This window comes from Electrona antarctica (assembly GCF_951216825.1).
Source record: "Electrona antarctica genome assembly, chromosome: 17".
In the NCBI taxonomy this organism is placed as follows: domain Eukaryota; kingdom Metazoa; phylum Chordata; class Actinopteri; order Myctophiformes; family Myctophidae; genus Electrona; species Electrona antarctica.
This window is the reverse complement of record NC_136798.1, coordinates 26,059,721-26,076,598: the sequence shown is the minus strand read 5'-3', so window position 1 is coordinate 26,076,598 and position 16,878 is coordinate 26,059,721. Positions and strand designations below refer to the sequence as shown.

Genomic DNA, 16,878 nt, shown 5'->3' with positions numbered 1-16,878 from the left:
TTTGTATTTATGTTTATGGTTTAATGTCATGCCCTGTATACAGGTGTGTTTATGGTTTATGTCATGCCCTGTATACACGTGTGTTTATGGTTTAATGTCATGCCCTGTATACAGGTGTGTTTATGGTTTAATGTCATGCCCTGTATACAGGTGTGTTTATGGTTTAATGTCATGCCCTGTATACAGGTGTGTTTATGGTTTAATGTCATGCCCTGTATACAGGTGTGTTTATGGTTTAATGTCATGCCCTGTATACAGGTGTGTTTATGGTTTAATGTCATGCCCTGTATACAGGTGTGTTTATGGTTTAATGTCATGCCCTGTATACAGGTGTGTTTATGGTTTAATGTCATGCCCTGTATACAGGTGTGTTTATGGTTTAATGTCATGCCCTGTATACAGGTGTGTTTATGGTTTAATGTCATGCCCTGTATACAGGTGTGTTTATGGTTTAATGTATACAGGTGTGTTGAAGGTTTAATGTATACAGGTGTGTTTGCACTGCTATGCTGCCTATCTTGGTTGGTCCTCGCAAAATAGATTTTTAATCTCAATGTGTATATCCTGGTTACATAACGCTTAGCCTCGATACCCAGGCTTACATAACGGTTAAATAAAAAAACGACATCAATATTCATGAAGTTGATGACATTTCAAACCATGAAATTGCTTGGATCTCCAACTCTGAGTTGAGGGGTTGGGTTTATATGGGGGTGGGAGAGAAAGGGATGGACTAAATCAAGGACTCAGTCATCAACACAGACTCTCGTCCCCCCTCCTGCCTCTGGGTCACATCAGGGCATGCTTATATCACTGTGTGAAACCACCAGTGTCAGCATGTAGCTAGCTGCAGCCTGCTCTACAGGTGTAACTGCATCTGAATGCAAAGACTTGAAAACTATTTATCATATGGATCCGGTTAAGACACTGAGCTCGGTTTAGCTGCCGAGATCACTGTACGGCAGACCACCAGTATTTTTATTTAGAAGGATCCTTCTCTAAAGATCTCGAGAAATGAATTTTGATGAAATCCTCTCTCTCATCGGGGGATTTGGGAAGTTTCAGAAGATCTTGTACGTGTGGATTAGCCTACCTCAGATCTTCCTGGCGTTCCACATGCTGGTGTCAGTCTTCACCGGAGCCATCCCTCCTCACTTGTGCCGCTCTGCGTGGCCCTCGGCCGACTCTCCAACCCCCTCAGGCTACAACTTCAGCCTCCTGTTGTCCCCTGATGGCCGACCAGAGCTGTCCTGCATGGCCAAGTTCAACCATAGTGCTGCTCTGGATGCTAACCATAGCCGTCACCCTGGGAGTTGCCAAGGAGGCTGGGAGTATAGCCAGGAGACCTATTACAGCACTGTGGTGACGGAGGTGAGTAGCACCATGGCAGAGACTTGAAAACTGTAGGTATTATATGTTTAAAGTAAACCTAATGAGAGTTTGGATGTAGGAATGCAGAGTGTAGCCCTGTGATGTGATATTAGAGACGGGCCGAGGCTGGTGGGAGAGCTGAGGGTCCTGCAGTGCGTCTATTGAGGCCTCTCCACACAACCTCACAACTGTTCCTCAGAGTCTCAGCCATGACATGTGGACCTGCGGGCGGCAGAGCAGTTGATTTATGAACACTTCCTCTTTGGACTCCTCCTTGGAGACTTAACGGACAGATAACTATAGGCCTCTCTGACATTGCTGATGATATTGATAGTTACCAAAGCGCCATTTGGTAACTGCGACTGTAGCTCAGGAGGTAGAGCAGGTCGTCCAATGATCCATGGGTCGGCGGTTCGAATCCCGGCTCCTCCTGTCTACATGTCGAAGTGTCCTTGGGCAAGAGACAACCCCAAATTGCTTCCGATGTGCTGGTTGGTACCTTGCATGGCTTCTGCCGCCATCGGTGTATGAATGTGTGTGAGAATGGGTGAATGGGTGAATGTAATGCACAATCTATGTAAAGCGCCTTGGATAAAGGCGCTATATAAATGCACCATTTTACCATTGCTGATGATGTGGGTAACCACGACATAAAACGTTTTAATCAAGACATTGTCTTGTGCCATGTCTTGTGCATTGTATTTACCCAATGTGAATATTGACAAAAAATTACACATTGGACATGTGTCTATGACCCCTTTTCCACCAGTTGGGAACCGGTTCAGTTCAGAACCAGTTTTTAGTCCATATGAGCCAGACCTCCAAAATTGGAACGTTAATTATGAATCGAGTGGGCAAAACCATACCTATATTAAATTGTTTATAGGATCAATAAGTAAATTCATATATGATATTGATAACCCTTCCACAGTAGTAGCTTTTTCTTATTTGAATTATTTATATATTGAATGAATAATAATTGAATAATTTATCTAATGCCTATTTGCATATTTACAATTTTAATATTTGTAATACAATACATCATTGTCTTCGTGTAAGTAATCAACGGGAAGTTTCATGGTGATAACAATTTAATATAGGTATCGTTTTACACACACAATTCATAATTAACGTTCCAATTTTGGAGCTCTGGCTCATGGACTAGGAACCAAAAAGAACTGAACCGGTTCCCAACCGGTGGAAAGGGGCCTACCGGTATGTGTCTTAGAAAAGTGTCTGTGTAGTAAAAGATTCACATTCACATTCTTTCCTCTGTTCCTGACAGTGGGACCTGGTGTGTGATAAAGCCAGATTGAATATCATCGGTTCCTCCATCTACATGTTTGGTCTGCTTGTTGGGGCTGTTGCCTTTGGTGCCTTAGCTGACACGTAAGTTTGTCTTAACCCATTAAGACCTGAGGCCGATTCTAAAAATGCCTTCTAAATCAGTAGTTTTTACACTCAAATCACACCTGTGTGAAGTGAGGGGCGCTAATATTAAAGTCTAACTCATGTTGCTATGATTAGGTGATGTAATGGTGATGTAAAACAAACGGTGACAAAACAAACATTAAATTCTCTTTATTAATGGCATTTAATGTTTGATGAAGATGATGTAAATTTTCCCTTCATTGTCAATGGTGTTTTTAAAACAAACATTGAACTAAAAACAAACATTAACCCTGTATATAGGAGGGGCTAAAAAAATAGCACATATAGAGCAGGTGTGTGCTTGTTGATCTTCTATTTTTGAGGGGCGCTAGCCCCTCCTATACACAGGTTTAATGTTTGTCTTTAGTTCAATATTTGTTTTGTAAACGCATTGACAATGAAGGGAAAATGTACGTCATGTGTCATTTACGTCATATTATTGTCTTGTTAATGGTGTTTAATGTTTGTGTTTGCACCGTTTGTTTTACATCACCATTACATCACCTAATCAACATGAGTTACTTTAATATATTAGCGCCCCTCACTTCACACAGGTGTGATTTTTTTGAGGGGTGCTAGCCCCTCCTATATACAGCTTTTGTCCCCACAAAATGTCCGCAGCACAAACATTAATATGCCATTGACAATGAAGGGAAAATGTACGTCATCTTGTCCCCACACGTCTCATATTTTCCATCGACAATGAAAGGAGAAATTAGGTCAAATGTCCGAAACACAAACATTAAATGCCATTGACAATGAAGGGAAAATTTACGTCATCTTGTCCCCACACGTCTCATATTTGCCATCTACACTGAAAGGAGAAATTAGGTCAAATGTCTGCCAAATATGACGTATATTTAACCAACCAATCACATACGTAAATGCAGTTGTTCATGAGTTGATGTATGATGATGTATAATGATAAGAGTGCCTCTCACTTCACACAGGTGTCATTCTTTTTTTCTTTTTTTTTCTCCTGTTGCAGGTATGGACGCAGGCCCATTATCCTCTTCAGTCTGACCATACAGGCAGTCTTCGGGGTTGGTGCTGCTTTCGCCCCCAACTACTACATCTACATATTGCTACGCTTTGTGGTTGGAATGTCCATCTCTGGTGTCATCATGAATGTATTTGTCTTAGGTCAGTCCAACTAAAACCTATATCAAATGGAAATATATTAATCGGTATTATTTGAAAGTCTTAATTTCTATACTGTATGTTCAGGTTATGCTACCCAAAAACACAAATGCTTCTACAGGATTCCCAGAAATAGAAATATAGTTTTGTGCAAGAACCTGCTTGATCGCTTAAAGGGAAACTTTCACCCTTTTTGCAAAAAAAAAAAATATGTTAATGACATTTAGAAGATTTACAACACTTTCCTGGGGGTCTTTGTGTGTAATATGTGGTTTTAGATATTTTAGATTTTAGCAGTGAGCTCAGTGTCTCACTGCTACAATTTCCATAATGCTTTGGTGCACTGCTCCTCCTTGTGGATAGGGGGAGGGCTGTCTTACAACAGGGCTGTCTTAGTCCAGGAAGTAAGTGAGTCCAGTCCAGTGTCCAGTGCCGATGACATCAGAGACACTGGGCTCACTGCTAAAATCTAAAATATATAAAACCACATATTACACACATAAAGACACCCGTCATTAACATATATTATTTTTGCAAAAAGGGTGAAGTGTCCCTTTAAACTTGATGAACTAATGTTGTTTGCTTTAACCAATGAAGTACTTGTACATCTACTATTTTTTTTTAATCTTTGAAGATTCAAAGAATAAAAGCATTGAAGTTAAACGTTTTTGCCTATAATGCCAAATATGGATATGATGTTGAAAGTGTGTATTTAAAACAACGATCTTGACATAGTTCTAAGTTCTTCACATAGTTTCTTGGCATATTTATACACAAGCAATACAAATTAATGCGTCCCTGTGTGGTCGGCCTCATGTGAAGGCACTGAGTGGACAGGATCTAAGCAGCGGATGCTGGCTGCCGTCATTACGGACTTCTTCTTTGGTTTTGGCTACATCATGCTGGCAGGAGTGGCATATCTCATCAGAGACTGGCGCAAACTCCAGCTGGCCATCTCAGCACCAAGCTTCATCTTCGTTTGCTACTTCTGGTGAGTGGCCTGTGACATGAGACTTGAACGCCTGTGACATGAGACTTGAACGCCTGTGACATGAGACTGAACACCTGTGACATGAGACTGAACACCTGTGACATGAGACTGAACGCCTGTGACATGAGACTGAACGCCTGTGACATGAGACTGAACGCCTGTGACATGAGACTGAACGCCTGTGACATGAGACTGAACGCTGTGACATGAGACTGAACGCTGTGACATGAGACTGAACGCAAAATGTAATGGAAGATTTGACAGTCGATGGATGATACATTTTAGTTTAACCAATTTGATCTGCAGTTGAAGTTACAAACCCATTGTAACGTCAAACTCTGTTAGATTCATTGACAACACATGTCCTTGGTTCTGATGTGTGATATTGTGGCGGCCGTGTTCTTTCGTTATATTTTTTCATTTATTTTTTATATTTTTTTGGGAGAAATAAAAATAACAAAATACATGAAGTGGAGCAAGGGTGGTGAGAAAGGAAAATATTAAAGCTATCTACATATTCACACATCTGTACCATATGCATCCGCTACAATACGCCGTACATGACATAAGCTGCATTGGCCTAGCAGCAGGTATGTACTGTACAGTGGATCCCAAACATTGAAGGTCAAGACTCAAAAGAGCGATTAGACATTTGCCCAGAACCCAAACTAGTAAGTACACTACGTGTTGCTTTGTGTCGTATTGCAATGTTATTTTATGTAGGATTTTTTTTTACTCAAGTTGTGACCCATAAAAAATGGATCGTGACCCACAGATGGGTCCAGACCCATTGTTTGGGAAATGGTGCCTTACATGATATAGACATAAAGGTGCATGAAGAATATCAGTGTGTTGTACATGAGATTAAGGTGCACGACTGGCTCACCGGAACACCTCTTCTCTACATTGTCAGGCTTTTACCGAAGTCAGCTCGCTGGTTGATGGCCAATGACAGGAATGAGGAAGCATGGAAGCTGATCCGGAAAGCGGCTCGGGTGAATGGGAAGCCGCTCCAGGAGGATCTGGAGCTATGCCAGGTAAAGCTTTTTGGGCTTATTGACTATTTTGAAGTTGCTACAATCAGTAAAGCAAACATGGCATGGAGGTGGAGGGAGGCAGCTGCATGGCTTCTGGGCTACAGACAGAACAGTTACCTCTGAAACCTCACCCTCCAACGTCGTATCACAACTGTGAAGGTCCTCCTACAGATGTCGGTAGTGTGGGCTCCAGATCAGCAGCAGTGTCCAGGCAACAAAGAAGAGTGTGCTTCCATGTTCTTGTTTTGAATGGAGACAGGCAGCCAACATAACACCCAATTAGCCTGTAGATCTTGCAGAATGTGAACAATTAATTGAGAGAATTCCACACCCACATTCCTCTGTGGCGGAAGCTGGCGACACATTTTTGTTGACACCAGCTCAGGTCCGACCATTTCTCTTCAGATGCAGCCTAGATTCTGAGAAACAAGGGTTTAAAGACGGCGCTTAATTAAACAGGAAGTGGACTGTGGAGAAATGCGAAAGGATTGGCTGCGCCCGATCACGTGACACGCACGTCCATGCAGTGCAATGCATGTTGGGTTACAGGTGCATGATGAAGTTGCAGTGTGGTCACAGTTTTCAGTGTGACACCATGTTTTGTTTTTTGTTTTCGTTTTTTGAGTGGTGCAACCACTCCCTTACGGAACTATGTGTGTGTGGGTGGCTGGCTGGGTGACTGGCTGGCTGGGTCTGAGCATGAAAACGGCATGGTTGTTTTTCACCACACACAAACGCACATATTAACTGTAGTGCATATGACCCCCGGAGACCCCCACATGGTAACTCTCTCATTTCTCTACCGTTTCGGACGTGGGGCGGCTCGCCGGAACTGGACCGGCGCCGTGGTCCTGTGGGTCTTGAACTTCTGGGGACCCCCACACGGAGTTGCACCACTCACTTCACATTGATTTTTTACTTAGATTCGAGTACGCCATAGGCGCGGAAGAATTCTAGTAACACACAATAATTCAAACACAACAGGTCTTACTGCAATCTGAGAACCCATCAGCAAAAGTCCTATTCATCATACAATAATCACATGGAAATGCAATGCTTCAGCAATACACCACACATGTATTGTGTACTGTGGATTATGTATAGTTAGAATTTTGAAATTGGCATTTCTTTCTTGGAAAATTGAATTAAATAATGTAAAGTATGCATCATTTGAACCAGCTAAATCTACCCTTCAACTTATGTTTTATGCCATAATGACATCCACAAGTTTATGTGTTCAAAATTAGGCCTTAAATGTTCAAGCATGTTCAAAATAGTAGTAAGTAAGCCTTGCCAAGCCATGAGGCCCATAGGGTTGGAGCCCATCTCCTGTTTAGGTAGCATGAGGCAGATTGATGTACAAGTGCACCCTTCAAATAATGCATACTTTACCTTATTTCAGAGCATTTTTTAAAGCATACAGGCTTCTCGGGTGCCCATCTTAAAAAAAACCCAAAATTCTTTGATTTAATTGACATGGTTTCACATACAGTTGGAGGCCATCGATATTGTCCTTTTCTTTTTGCTGAGGTTTGCGTGATCTGCGCAAAAGGACAGTTAACCCATTTTGGGCGGGAACCCCTTTTGGTGTTTTAAACATTATGTTATAATTTAGCTATTGAAAAATAGCAGATCTACAAGCTCATAGCGTGCCACCGAGTGGCGCGCTACGAGCTTGTAGGTCTGCTATTTTTGAAAAATCGTGAAAATATTTATTTCAGAAAACTGGAGGATTTAGAAGGATTTTTTTAAATTTTGAGGTCAGGCCTAAATGGGTCAAATGATAAGGGACAATATCGGTGGCACCCAACTGTAGGGGCCTGCCTACCATATTAGCCATATTGCTTGGTAGACAAAGAACTGTGTCAGTGCTCCCTGGCTTCTATGCTGCTTGCTTCTCACTTCATGTATCATGGATTATACCGTGGCTAACTGAACATTTTCCTTTTGCAGGCTACATGATCTTCTGTCACACTTTCTAGCCACCATTATTGTTTCCCCCAATCAGTCCTATACTTCTGACGTCTCAGCCTTTAGGGTTAGGGGTAGTACTATCGGCGCTCGCATCATAGGGCTGAGGGAACTTGAGTACGCTCCCTTTAAAGGTATATTCAGTGATTTCACTTAATTCAAATATCACTTATTTTTTCTTATTTTTTGGATAATCCTCCCTACTATAAAGGGTGCTGACCATATAAGGAGTTCCTCCCTGTCCCCAGTGAGCCCCTGGGGTCAAAAAACCCTAGTTTCGGTTTGGGCTTTGGGTGGCAAAGCCTTCATCCAATCAGGATGAGAGGGGCCTTCATCCAATCATGATCGAGTGGGGTGGGCCTTGGTGCACGTGCTGTTGGTCTGTTGTACTTCCCCCACTGTAGAGCGTGCATGTGCACATCTTGTTACCGGGGCGGACCGGGTTTTTTTTCCAAATCACTGAATGCTCCTTTAAACCCTGACTGCAAGGTTCTTCTCATGCAAAAGGTGATGTTTTTCTTTTCACAGGGCTGTAACAACAAAGAAGAGAGGAGAAAACACACTGTGATTGACCTTGTCCGAACTCCAAATATGAGGAAGCAGTCGCTGATACTATTTTACTTATGGTGAGTATCTGTTTACAACCTCTGGTTCTGGAGGTTTGCGAGGTTGTGGCGGGCTCCAGCAAACCAGAGGCAACAAGGACCCTCTTGTTAAAGTTAGTCTGGTAAACATCGAGCGGCCGACCTTTTAACCACTTAAGCCCTATATACTTCACCGTACGGCGAATAGCGAACGTGCTGTGAGCATGTAGCTATTTTAGAAAACTAGAGGTTCAGGAAGCTACACCTACACGTCCCTCACATCTAGATTTCAGGCTGACTGATATGCCCTCATACAGTATGCAGTCTCGGTATCTGTCACTCTTTGCTCCATTTTTCCTCATATATGGAGCTTCACCTATAATGACGTGGACTCCAGGTTGAAACTGCGGTTCTTAACCTCCTCATCGCTGCTTTCATTCACCACCCTGCTTCTTTCCTTCTGCCTCAGGTTCATCAATGTTCTAGTCTACTACGGCTTGTCCCTCAACATCTCGGACTTTGGGATGAACATCTACCTCACTCAGATGATCTTTGGTCTGGTGGAGATGCCCGCTCGCACCATCACCCTCTTCACCCTCAACCGCTCCCGCAGGTTCTCTCAGCTGGCCTTCCTAGCGGTGGCTGGGATCGCCTGCCTGCTCACCGTCTTCATTCCCAACGGTATGGAGCTCAGACGCACATGATCTGACATGTTAAAGGTGGTTCCACACTAGTACTGTACGCTTTTTCACTGGGTTTAACGGAGCCGAAAGTAGTAGCCCATCACTAGCTGTGAGCCTGCCACCAACGGCCTCCTAGACCCCACTAGACAGCTGCGGAAAACGGATCAAATCAACCCCGGTCCGAAATAAATGTATACAGACGAAATATTTGGCGGCAGTATGGAAACGTGATTGACAAAGTGAGGTTGATTTTGTTTTTCAAGTACTTGAATGAATTAACCACTTACTGTATCCCCCCCCTTTTTTAAATAGTGAAAATAGCCGATCTTCGCAGTGAGCATTTTTTTAATTTTGTTTTTTAAAATCTATTTTAATGTTTTTTGTTTTATATAGGAAATGTAAAAAAGGTGATATTTGCTCGTGACCCACACAAAATGAGTGTCACCCAACAATGGGTCCCCTCCCGACCCACTGCTTGGGAAGCACACTGTAACCAAGCATCTTTCTTATAGACCTTTATAAGAAATGTCCTAGCCATGGTTGTGAAGTTACAATGCATCTTTCTTGTAGACCTTTCCACCATAAGAACTGTCCTGGCCATGGTTGGGAAGTTTGGAGTGAGTGCCTCTCTGTCCATCGTGTACATCTTCTCGGCTGAGATCTTCCCCACTGTTGTCAGGTGAGCATCATAAAGAGACGCCTTGAGACAGACATGTGCGTATAGCATCCTCCTGAACATGTTTTGTTCAAATCAACCTAGTGTCCGGTTTACCCCCAATTTGAATCATACATTGAGTTTAGAGGTCCCTCAATGTGTGATAAACATTTGGTGCACTTTATGATGTAGAAAACCTGCAACCCACGACTTAACAGGCCTGGTGGAGATAATGATCTCAGACAAGCACACTTTTCTAGCTTGTGTTGTTTTTTTTACTTTTAAAGCTATTTTGCAGCAGGGAGGCTGCAGCCAGAGGTTATGGCTATTTGGGGGTCCTTGGCATGGAAAAGCCCCTGGCCCTGATATACCGTAACCCCTTTTGACCGCTTATGCTATTCCAAGAATGTCCTCTCGCGATAGAAAGTGTGGGTTTCAGTTAATTATGGCTGTGTGCTGTTCTCTGTGGTAAGTTGACATTAAATGGGTTGTGGTTATTATCTAGCTAAATGTGGGTGACTAGCCAAAAACATTATAACTGAGCAAGTATTGTCCTCCTTCCCTCAAATGACAATCTGGTAGCACTGACACTGTGTTAACTGTCAAATGAAGAGCTTTGTTCTTTAACCCATGTAGAACTGAGAACAGATTCTACAAATGTCTACTAAATCATGAGTTTTCTGAAAAAACCTATGTTTCTATGTCAGTGGTGTTCAACCTTTTTCATGTCAAGGACCCCCAGAATTATCATCTCATATCATTAGTCCGACAACACTGTCGCTCCCGACATGCGTGGCCGGTTACAACTATGCTGTAGCAAGTTAAAACTCACCTGTGACAGGTTAAAACTAACCTGTGGCTTCCTGTGAGGTTTAGGCCAGGGTTTGGGTTTTGGGTAGGGTGTCGGACTAATGCCTGTCGGACTGTTAGTATGTCAGACCAAACACATGCACCCCATTTCATATTGTCTGTTTTTTTGTCTTTGGCCTCTCTCTCTCTCTCTCTCTGACAGACAGACTGGTATTGGTATGTGTTCCATGTGTGCCCGGGTTGGGGGAGTGTTGGCTCCCATCATCTACCTACTCAGGCCGGTCAGTGAGCAGGCCCCCATGGTTCTGTTTGGCCTGGGCACCATAGTGGGCTCTGCTCTCACCGTCTTCCTGCCTGAAACAGCCAATATGCGGCTGCCTGACACTATCGAGGATGTGGAACGATCCGACCCCAGGTCTAAATGATTTGTCTTTTTATTTTTTATTTTTTCAAAAGACCATATCGGTGATCTCTGGCACATAGCAAATCTTAACCACTTATTCTTACATAATTGTACAGTTACAAAATGTAACACGAAGGATTTTACTGTGTTGAGGTCACATTGACTGGATATGAGTTATATAGCATATTGATATGGTGTGTGTCACCACACCATTTCACAGTTTGTACTGCCAACAGAGTTTGTACTGTTGGCAGGTGCTGGTCAAACACACTTTAACAGGATGCTTGGTGCAAGGATTTAATCTGTGACCTTCCAGTTATGGAATGGTCTGTAATCACTGACATTTAACTTGAACCCCAGCATCCATACTCTCGAGGGGAACATTCGCCAAAAATAGCCGATCTACTAAGCTTATGAAGCATCGCTTTGCAACGCGTCGTGAGCCTAGTTTCGCGAAGATTCGGTGTTGACTAAAAAAGCAGTCCAAGTACAGTAAACTTGAAACTAAGGTTCATTTAACAAAGAATTGAAGGGTTACGTAGTTAAAAACAGTTATGCAATGTACAGTTGTTGAAACCTGAGTCTTCCACAGTTATCATAGAGGCGTGAAGGTGATATACTGTATAATTCTCACACAGCAGTGAGGAGGAACAGGAGAAGGAGAGGAGGGCAGTATGAAACCAGTCTTCTATGAGCCCTGTCTGAGGATCACAGACATCAGAGTGATGGATGCCATTGGCAGAAAGCAGCACTGGCACGGTCTCCAAGTCCAAGCTGAAGCCAGGCCAGACGTCATTTCAGAAGGAAATGTCCATGCTCTCATGTGGTCAAACCAGGTATTCCCCCCCCCCCCCCTCAGATCAGACACTGTGAGACACCCAGTACTGAAATGGCTGCTTTACTGAATCCAGCGAATCCATACTTCGTCCTCTTTTTACATTAGAGAAAATGCCAAACAGTTAACAATTTGTGGTACAAGCTTTAATATTATCTCTTTGTTTTGAAATGGTAGTAGTAGTCGTAATGAAATAATATTATTAGTACTGTAAGTATTGTTTTGTTATGTTTTTTGTGGCACGCAGCAAAGGTTGCCAGGAGCGGGATTCGAACCTGCGATGCACTGTCAGGCTTTTGCAGCCTAGGGCCCGGGCCGCTGAGACTGGTTGGCCATCAAATAAAACAATGATTTTAAGTCCACAGAAATAAAGTGACTTAATACATTATTTAATATAATTATCGGTTAAATAAAGAATTAAGTTTTACTATTTTCTTCTCAGAAAATAGTAAATCCAGAAGCTGACAACGCACTTCAAAGCAACACGTGAGCATTTATATTTGTATGCATTGTTGGCGGCAGTGACTCAGAGGTAGAGTGACCGAATGGGGTATGTGGCGGCAGTGGCTCAGGGGTAGAGTGACCGGATGGGGTATGTGGCAGCAGTGGCTCAGGGGTAGAGTGACCGGATGGGGTATGTGGCAGCAGTGGCTCAGAGGTAGAGTGACCGGATGGGGTATGTGGCGGCAGTGGCTCAGGGGTAGAGTGACCGGATGGGGTATGTGGCAGCAGTGGCTCAGGGGTAGAGTGGCCCGATGGGATATGTCGGGTATGTGGCGGCAGTGGCTTAGGGGTAGAGTGACCGGATGGGGTATGTGGGGTATGTGACGGCAGTGGCTCAGGGGTAGAGTGACCGGATGGGGTATGTGGCGGCAGTGGCTCAGGGGTAGAGTGACCGGATGGGAACCACATGGGAACCACAAGGTTCCCAGTTCAAACCCGGGCTCCCCCAGAGTTAGTGTCAAGACTCTGAACCCCTAATTGCTCCCGATGTGCAGGTTGGTGACTTGCATGGTTTCCTCCGGCATCGGTGTGTGAATGTGTGTGTGAATGGATGATTGTAATTACATTACATTACATTACATTACAGTCATTTAGCAGACGCTTTTATCCAAAGCGACTTACAATAAGTGTATTCAACATAGGTAGGGAACAAAAACTACTAATCACCAGAAGTCTTTAGTGCATTTTCTGCAAAAACAAGCAACCAAGAGTATACCTAGCGCTAAGGTAAAAGTGCAATATATCAGCTACCTATTTCCTTAAACAGATGAGACAAAATAGCTAAATCAAATGAGCATGAGCTAAAACAATTAAGTGTATCGACTAAACAAGATCCAATAAACAATACAACAATAGAAAACAAGCGTTCGTACAACTAGTTAACAACAAGTAGGTCAGGCAGAGAGGAAGGGTAGTGTTTCCTGAAGAGGTGGGTTTTCAACCTGCGGCGAAATATGGGCAGTGACTCTGCTGTCCTAACATCAGTGGGGAGTTCATTCCACCACTGTGGGGCCAGAACAGAAAAGATGCACAATCTCTGTAAAGTGCCTTGGATAAAGGCGCTAAATGCACCATTTAACATTTATATAATATGTGATGTTTGACTTGCGTGCAGTGTTGCTGTGCTGGGTATATTACCCTGACAGGTTTTGTGTTGTGGTTGAGATGTCAGCGACAGGTATAGACACCGTGGCAGCACAAACATTATGCGTAGGGCAATAGTCAGCGACGTGCCTGACTACCAGCCTCTTGTACTGTCGAATTCATGGGCACAACAGTACTCGTCTTTAACCCTGGAAAGAGCCTCATTGGTTCGAAACAGGGCCTCTCCGTGGTGGGGCCCCTGGACACATGAGAACAGAACTTTGGTGGTTCTGGACTCATTATGACTTCAGTGCTCTGCTCTGCTATTTTTCAGAAAATAGGGAAAACAAAACCTGTGTTCCAATAGATCCAATAAATGTAGTTCACTTTCTTTTACCTCTCTTATTATTTCACTTTTTGAGGGGCTATGCCCAGCTTTGTGTGTCTGTGTGTACCCCATATTGATGATTTGATTAGCTGAGCATGGAATGTGATGATGTATGATGATAAGAGTGCCCCTCACTCCACACAAGTGTGATATTCACAACCCTGAATCATTTTGCTCTGGATTCGGTAGCTTGTGTACCTGGCTGGCATTGTCTCATGTATTCATCCTTTTCTCCATGAGAATGTGATTTGATCCTTTAGCCTACTCTTTGTTCTAAGATTGTCCGGTTTTCATATATGTACAGTTTTCGTACACTTTTTCGGTTCTCTTTTTCTTTTTCTGTTGACATCTAACACAGAGTTGCTGTCAATGGCCCTTTTATGCTAACTCCAAGCATGGCATTGGTTTGATGCTCTGCGTTGAAAATTGAGTTTAATCCCAGAATCTTTAAACCTGTAGCCTCTTTTTGTGCAACCCAACCATTACTAATCCAGGGAGAGCCGGGAATCGAACCAACCTTCCGAGACCTCAGTCCTGACCCACTGCTGCCCCAACTAACGAAGGTTTGGTATTTCTCACAGAGGCATAGCCTGTTAAAGAACACTGCCACCATCTGGAGAAAGCTGGTATCATCTGAGTACTGAAGTACAAGGATTTACAATCCTTGTACCTTGTCTGTTGTTTTAAAATGTTTGTTTATAACATCTTGTTTATTTTTCTTGAATGTTTTTTTTTATGAATACAATGTAATTTTGTCCAGTCTGCATGCTATAGTATGTGGATTTGTACTTCAGACGCGACTCCTCAGGAGACTTGGCTCAGATCTGAACCCATTTGATTTAGCATTAGGAACCCGTTGAGACCGCATGCCTTTGCTGACGTCGACCCCAGGCAGGGGTCGAACCCACAACAACATGAAAGGCATATGCTCTAACCACTACGCTAGGGCATGTTCAATATACAGTATAACTACAATTGGGGTGGTTATATTTTGTCTCCCTGCTCTTCTATTGAGACATTTAGATTGTGTCAAAGGTCATGTCTTACACAGGATCTGACACGAATTTTGACCTGATGGTCAAGATTACATTTATTCCCTGAGCAAGCAGACTCAATGGTAAAATTGTCAGCACTTGCTCACAAAACCAAATTCAAATCCGGGGTAGAAGAGGAAAGTTGCATAGTGCATCTTTAACATATTTTGTTTGCTTCTAAGAAGCTCAATAACTATATTTAGTATAGTATCTACGCCTCTACCATTACACTTTAAGTCCCATCAACAGGCTTAAATAGTCTAGTAATCTCTGTAATATATGCAATAACTTGTATTTTATTATTGTTCAGTTCTTTGTTTATTGTTGTTTGTGGATTATTATGTGCAGTATCATATGTTTTAACATTTCAAATAAAATTATTTGAATAAGTATAACATTTTATTTCAAGTGCAGTTTCATTGAATCTGTAAGAGGTGATGTAAACAAATAATGGATAAAAGCAACACAATATGTAGGCCTAATGCAGCCTACAAATATTGTCTGGATTATGTAGGCTTATTCTTGACAACAGCATATTGTCTAATAAACATGGAGGGCAAAAGACATGTAATGTAAATATACATTGATTGCTAACAATGTATTTAATTCATGTTTGATTAGAAATCGATTTAAAAATGGGGAATGGGCCCTGATAGCTGCACCCTCACCACTACTCCTTACAGTTGACATGGTTACTAAAATTGACACGTTCACATATTCTGTATCAGTGTGTAGCTATAGACAGCAGGTGGCGCTCTAAACTAAAGGAAAATAAAAAATCACTTGATGGCAGCTCGATGCACCAAGCCGAATGTGGAGTATGTTGTATAGGTAGGCTGCTAAATAAAATAAGCATGTGGGTTTGTATATAAAGTCAGTCGTAGCCTGCCTACACATTATGGTTTGATGCAAAAACACAGATTTGACAAGTATCACCACCCAGTAGTCGAATTAAATCAAAATAGCTGATTACAGCGTCAGCATTTGATTTTTTCGTTTTTTCCTCTGAATTTAAACTAGACCTGTTTATTGATTTCAATCAGACTGAATAGTGAATATAATGTGTAGCCTACTGAACGTATCAACTAACCGTATGCGTGGGCAGCGTGGCCCTAACCCATAACCTCACTGACATATCTAACGTGTTTACAATTGCATCCATCCCTATCCCAGCCCCCTCCCTCCGTTCAGCCTCTCCAGCCCATTGGTCCGGCGTTGTGTCAATCAAGCGGGCAGTCCCGTTAGTTTCATTGTGGCCATGCAAAGCCAACGCCATCACACAGCGGCAACGGCGAGGGGAGCGACAGCACAGGAGCGTTCTGTATCATATAGGGGGGAATAATAATTTATTATTATCCGTGCTCGTCTGACGGTAATGGAATATAGCTCACTGGATCACTGATTGCCTTTGAATTGGTAAGAGACAGTTTCCCACTCTACCTTGATTCAGATCCCAAAACGAAATGAAATGCTTAGATTTTTTTTGTATAGCTATCCATAATTACTATACGTTAGTTGCACATACAATTACGTCCACAGGTCTACTATGCAGATGACATGTCGACTGCTTTAAGCTACTCGTGCTGTTTTACGCTACCGTTCATTTGCTGACTGCATGCATGCCTTGATGATGATACCCGAATGAAGAGATCAGATATGGAACCCTAGGGTAATCAGCAAAGTAGGTTATCCTCTGCCATTCATTCAAATAAAGAAGTAATCCACTCGTTTGAATCACAGCAGGCTTTCCAAATGTGCAAAGCATCGCCTTGCAGCATTCATGTTGATGCTGACCTCCTGGCTAAGCTGGCTTGGTTGTTTACCAACCAGGCAACCACCCCTGTCTGCATCTTGTATTGATGGAGTGTCACGTGAAGGACAAGCTGATTCCGTGGATGCTGCTTAAGCCCTCATTTATACTAGTTGCGTGCCGCTGTCGGGCTCAGTAAATAGCAGAT

At 42.8% G+C, this 16,878-nt stretch overlaps 2 protein-coding genes across 4 annotated transcripts in view; both read left to right on the top strand.

Annotated features, from left to right (window-relative positions):
* Positions 1-1,014: 1,014 nt before the first annotated feature.
* LOC306941046 (solute carrier family 22 member 6-A) lies at positions 1,015-11,098 on the top strand (the record flags this gene model as incomplete). The annotated part of the gene is made up of 9 exons (XM_079526351.1): positions 1,015-1,371; positions 2,657-2,760; positions 3,791-3,945; positions 4,765-4,933; positions 5,847-5,970; positions 8,470-8,567; positions 8,995-9,206; positions 9,779-9,887; positions 10,876-11,098. The coding sequence occupies 9 exons, from the start codon at positions 1,015-1,017 to the stop codon at positions 11,096-11,098; spliced, it is 1,551 nt and encodes a 516-aa protein (XP_079382477.1).
* Positions 11,099-16,209: 5,111 nt separating this feature from the next.
* fynb (FYN proto-oncogene, Src family tyrosine kinase b) overlaps positions 16,210-16,878 on the top strand; it is a 104,796-nt gene continuing 104,127 nt past the window's right edge. For all 3 annotated transcript variants that reach the window (XM_079526574.1, XM_079526573.1, XM_079526575.1), the window contains exon 1: positions 16,210-16,336. The gene's annotated coding sequence lies outside the window, so the exon portion shown is untranslated. The remainder of the gene's footprint in view (positions 16,337-16,878) is intronic.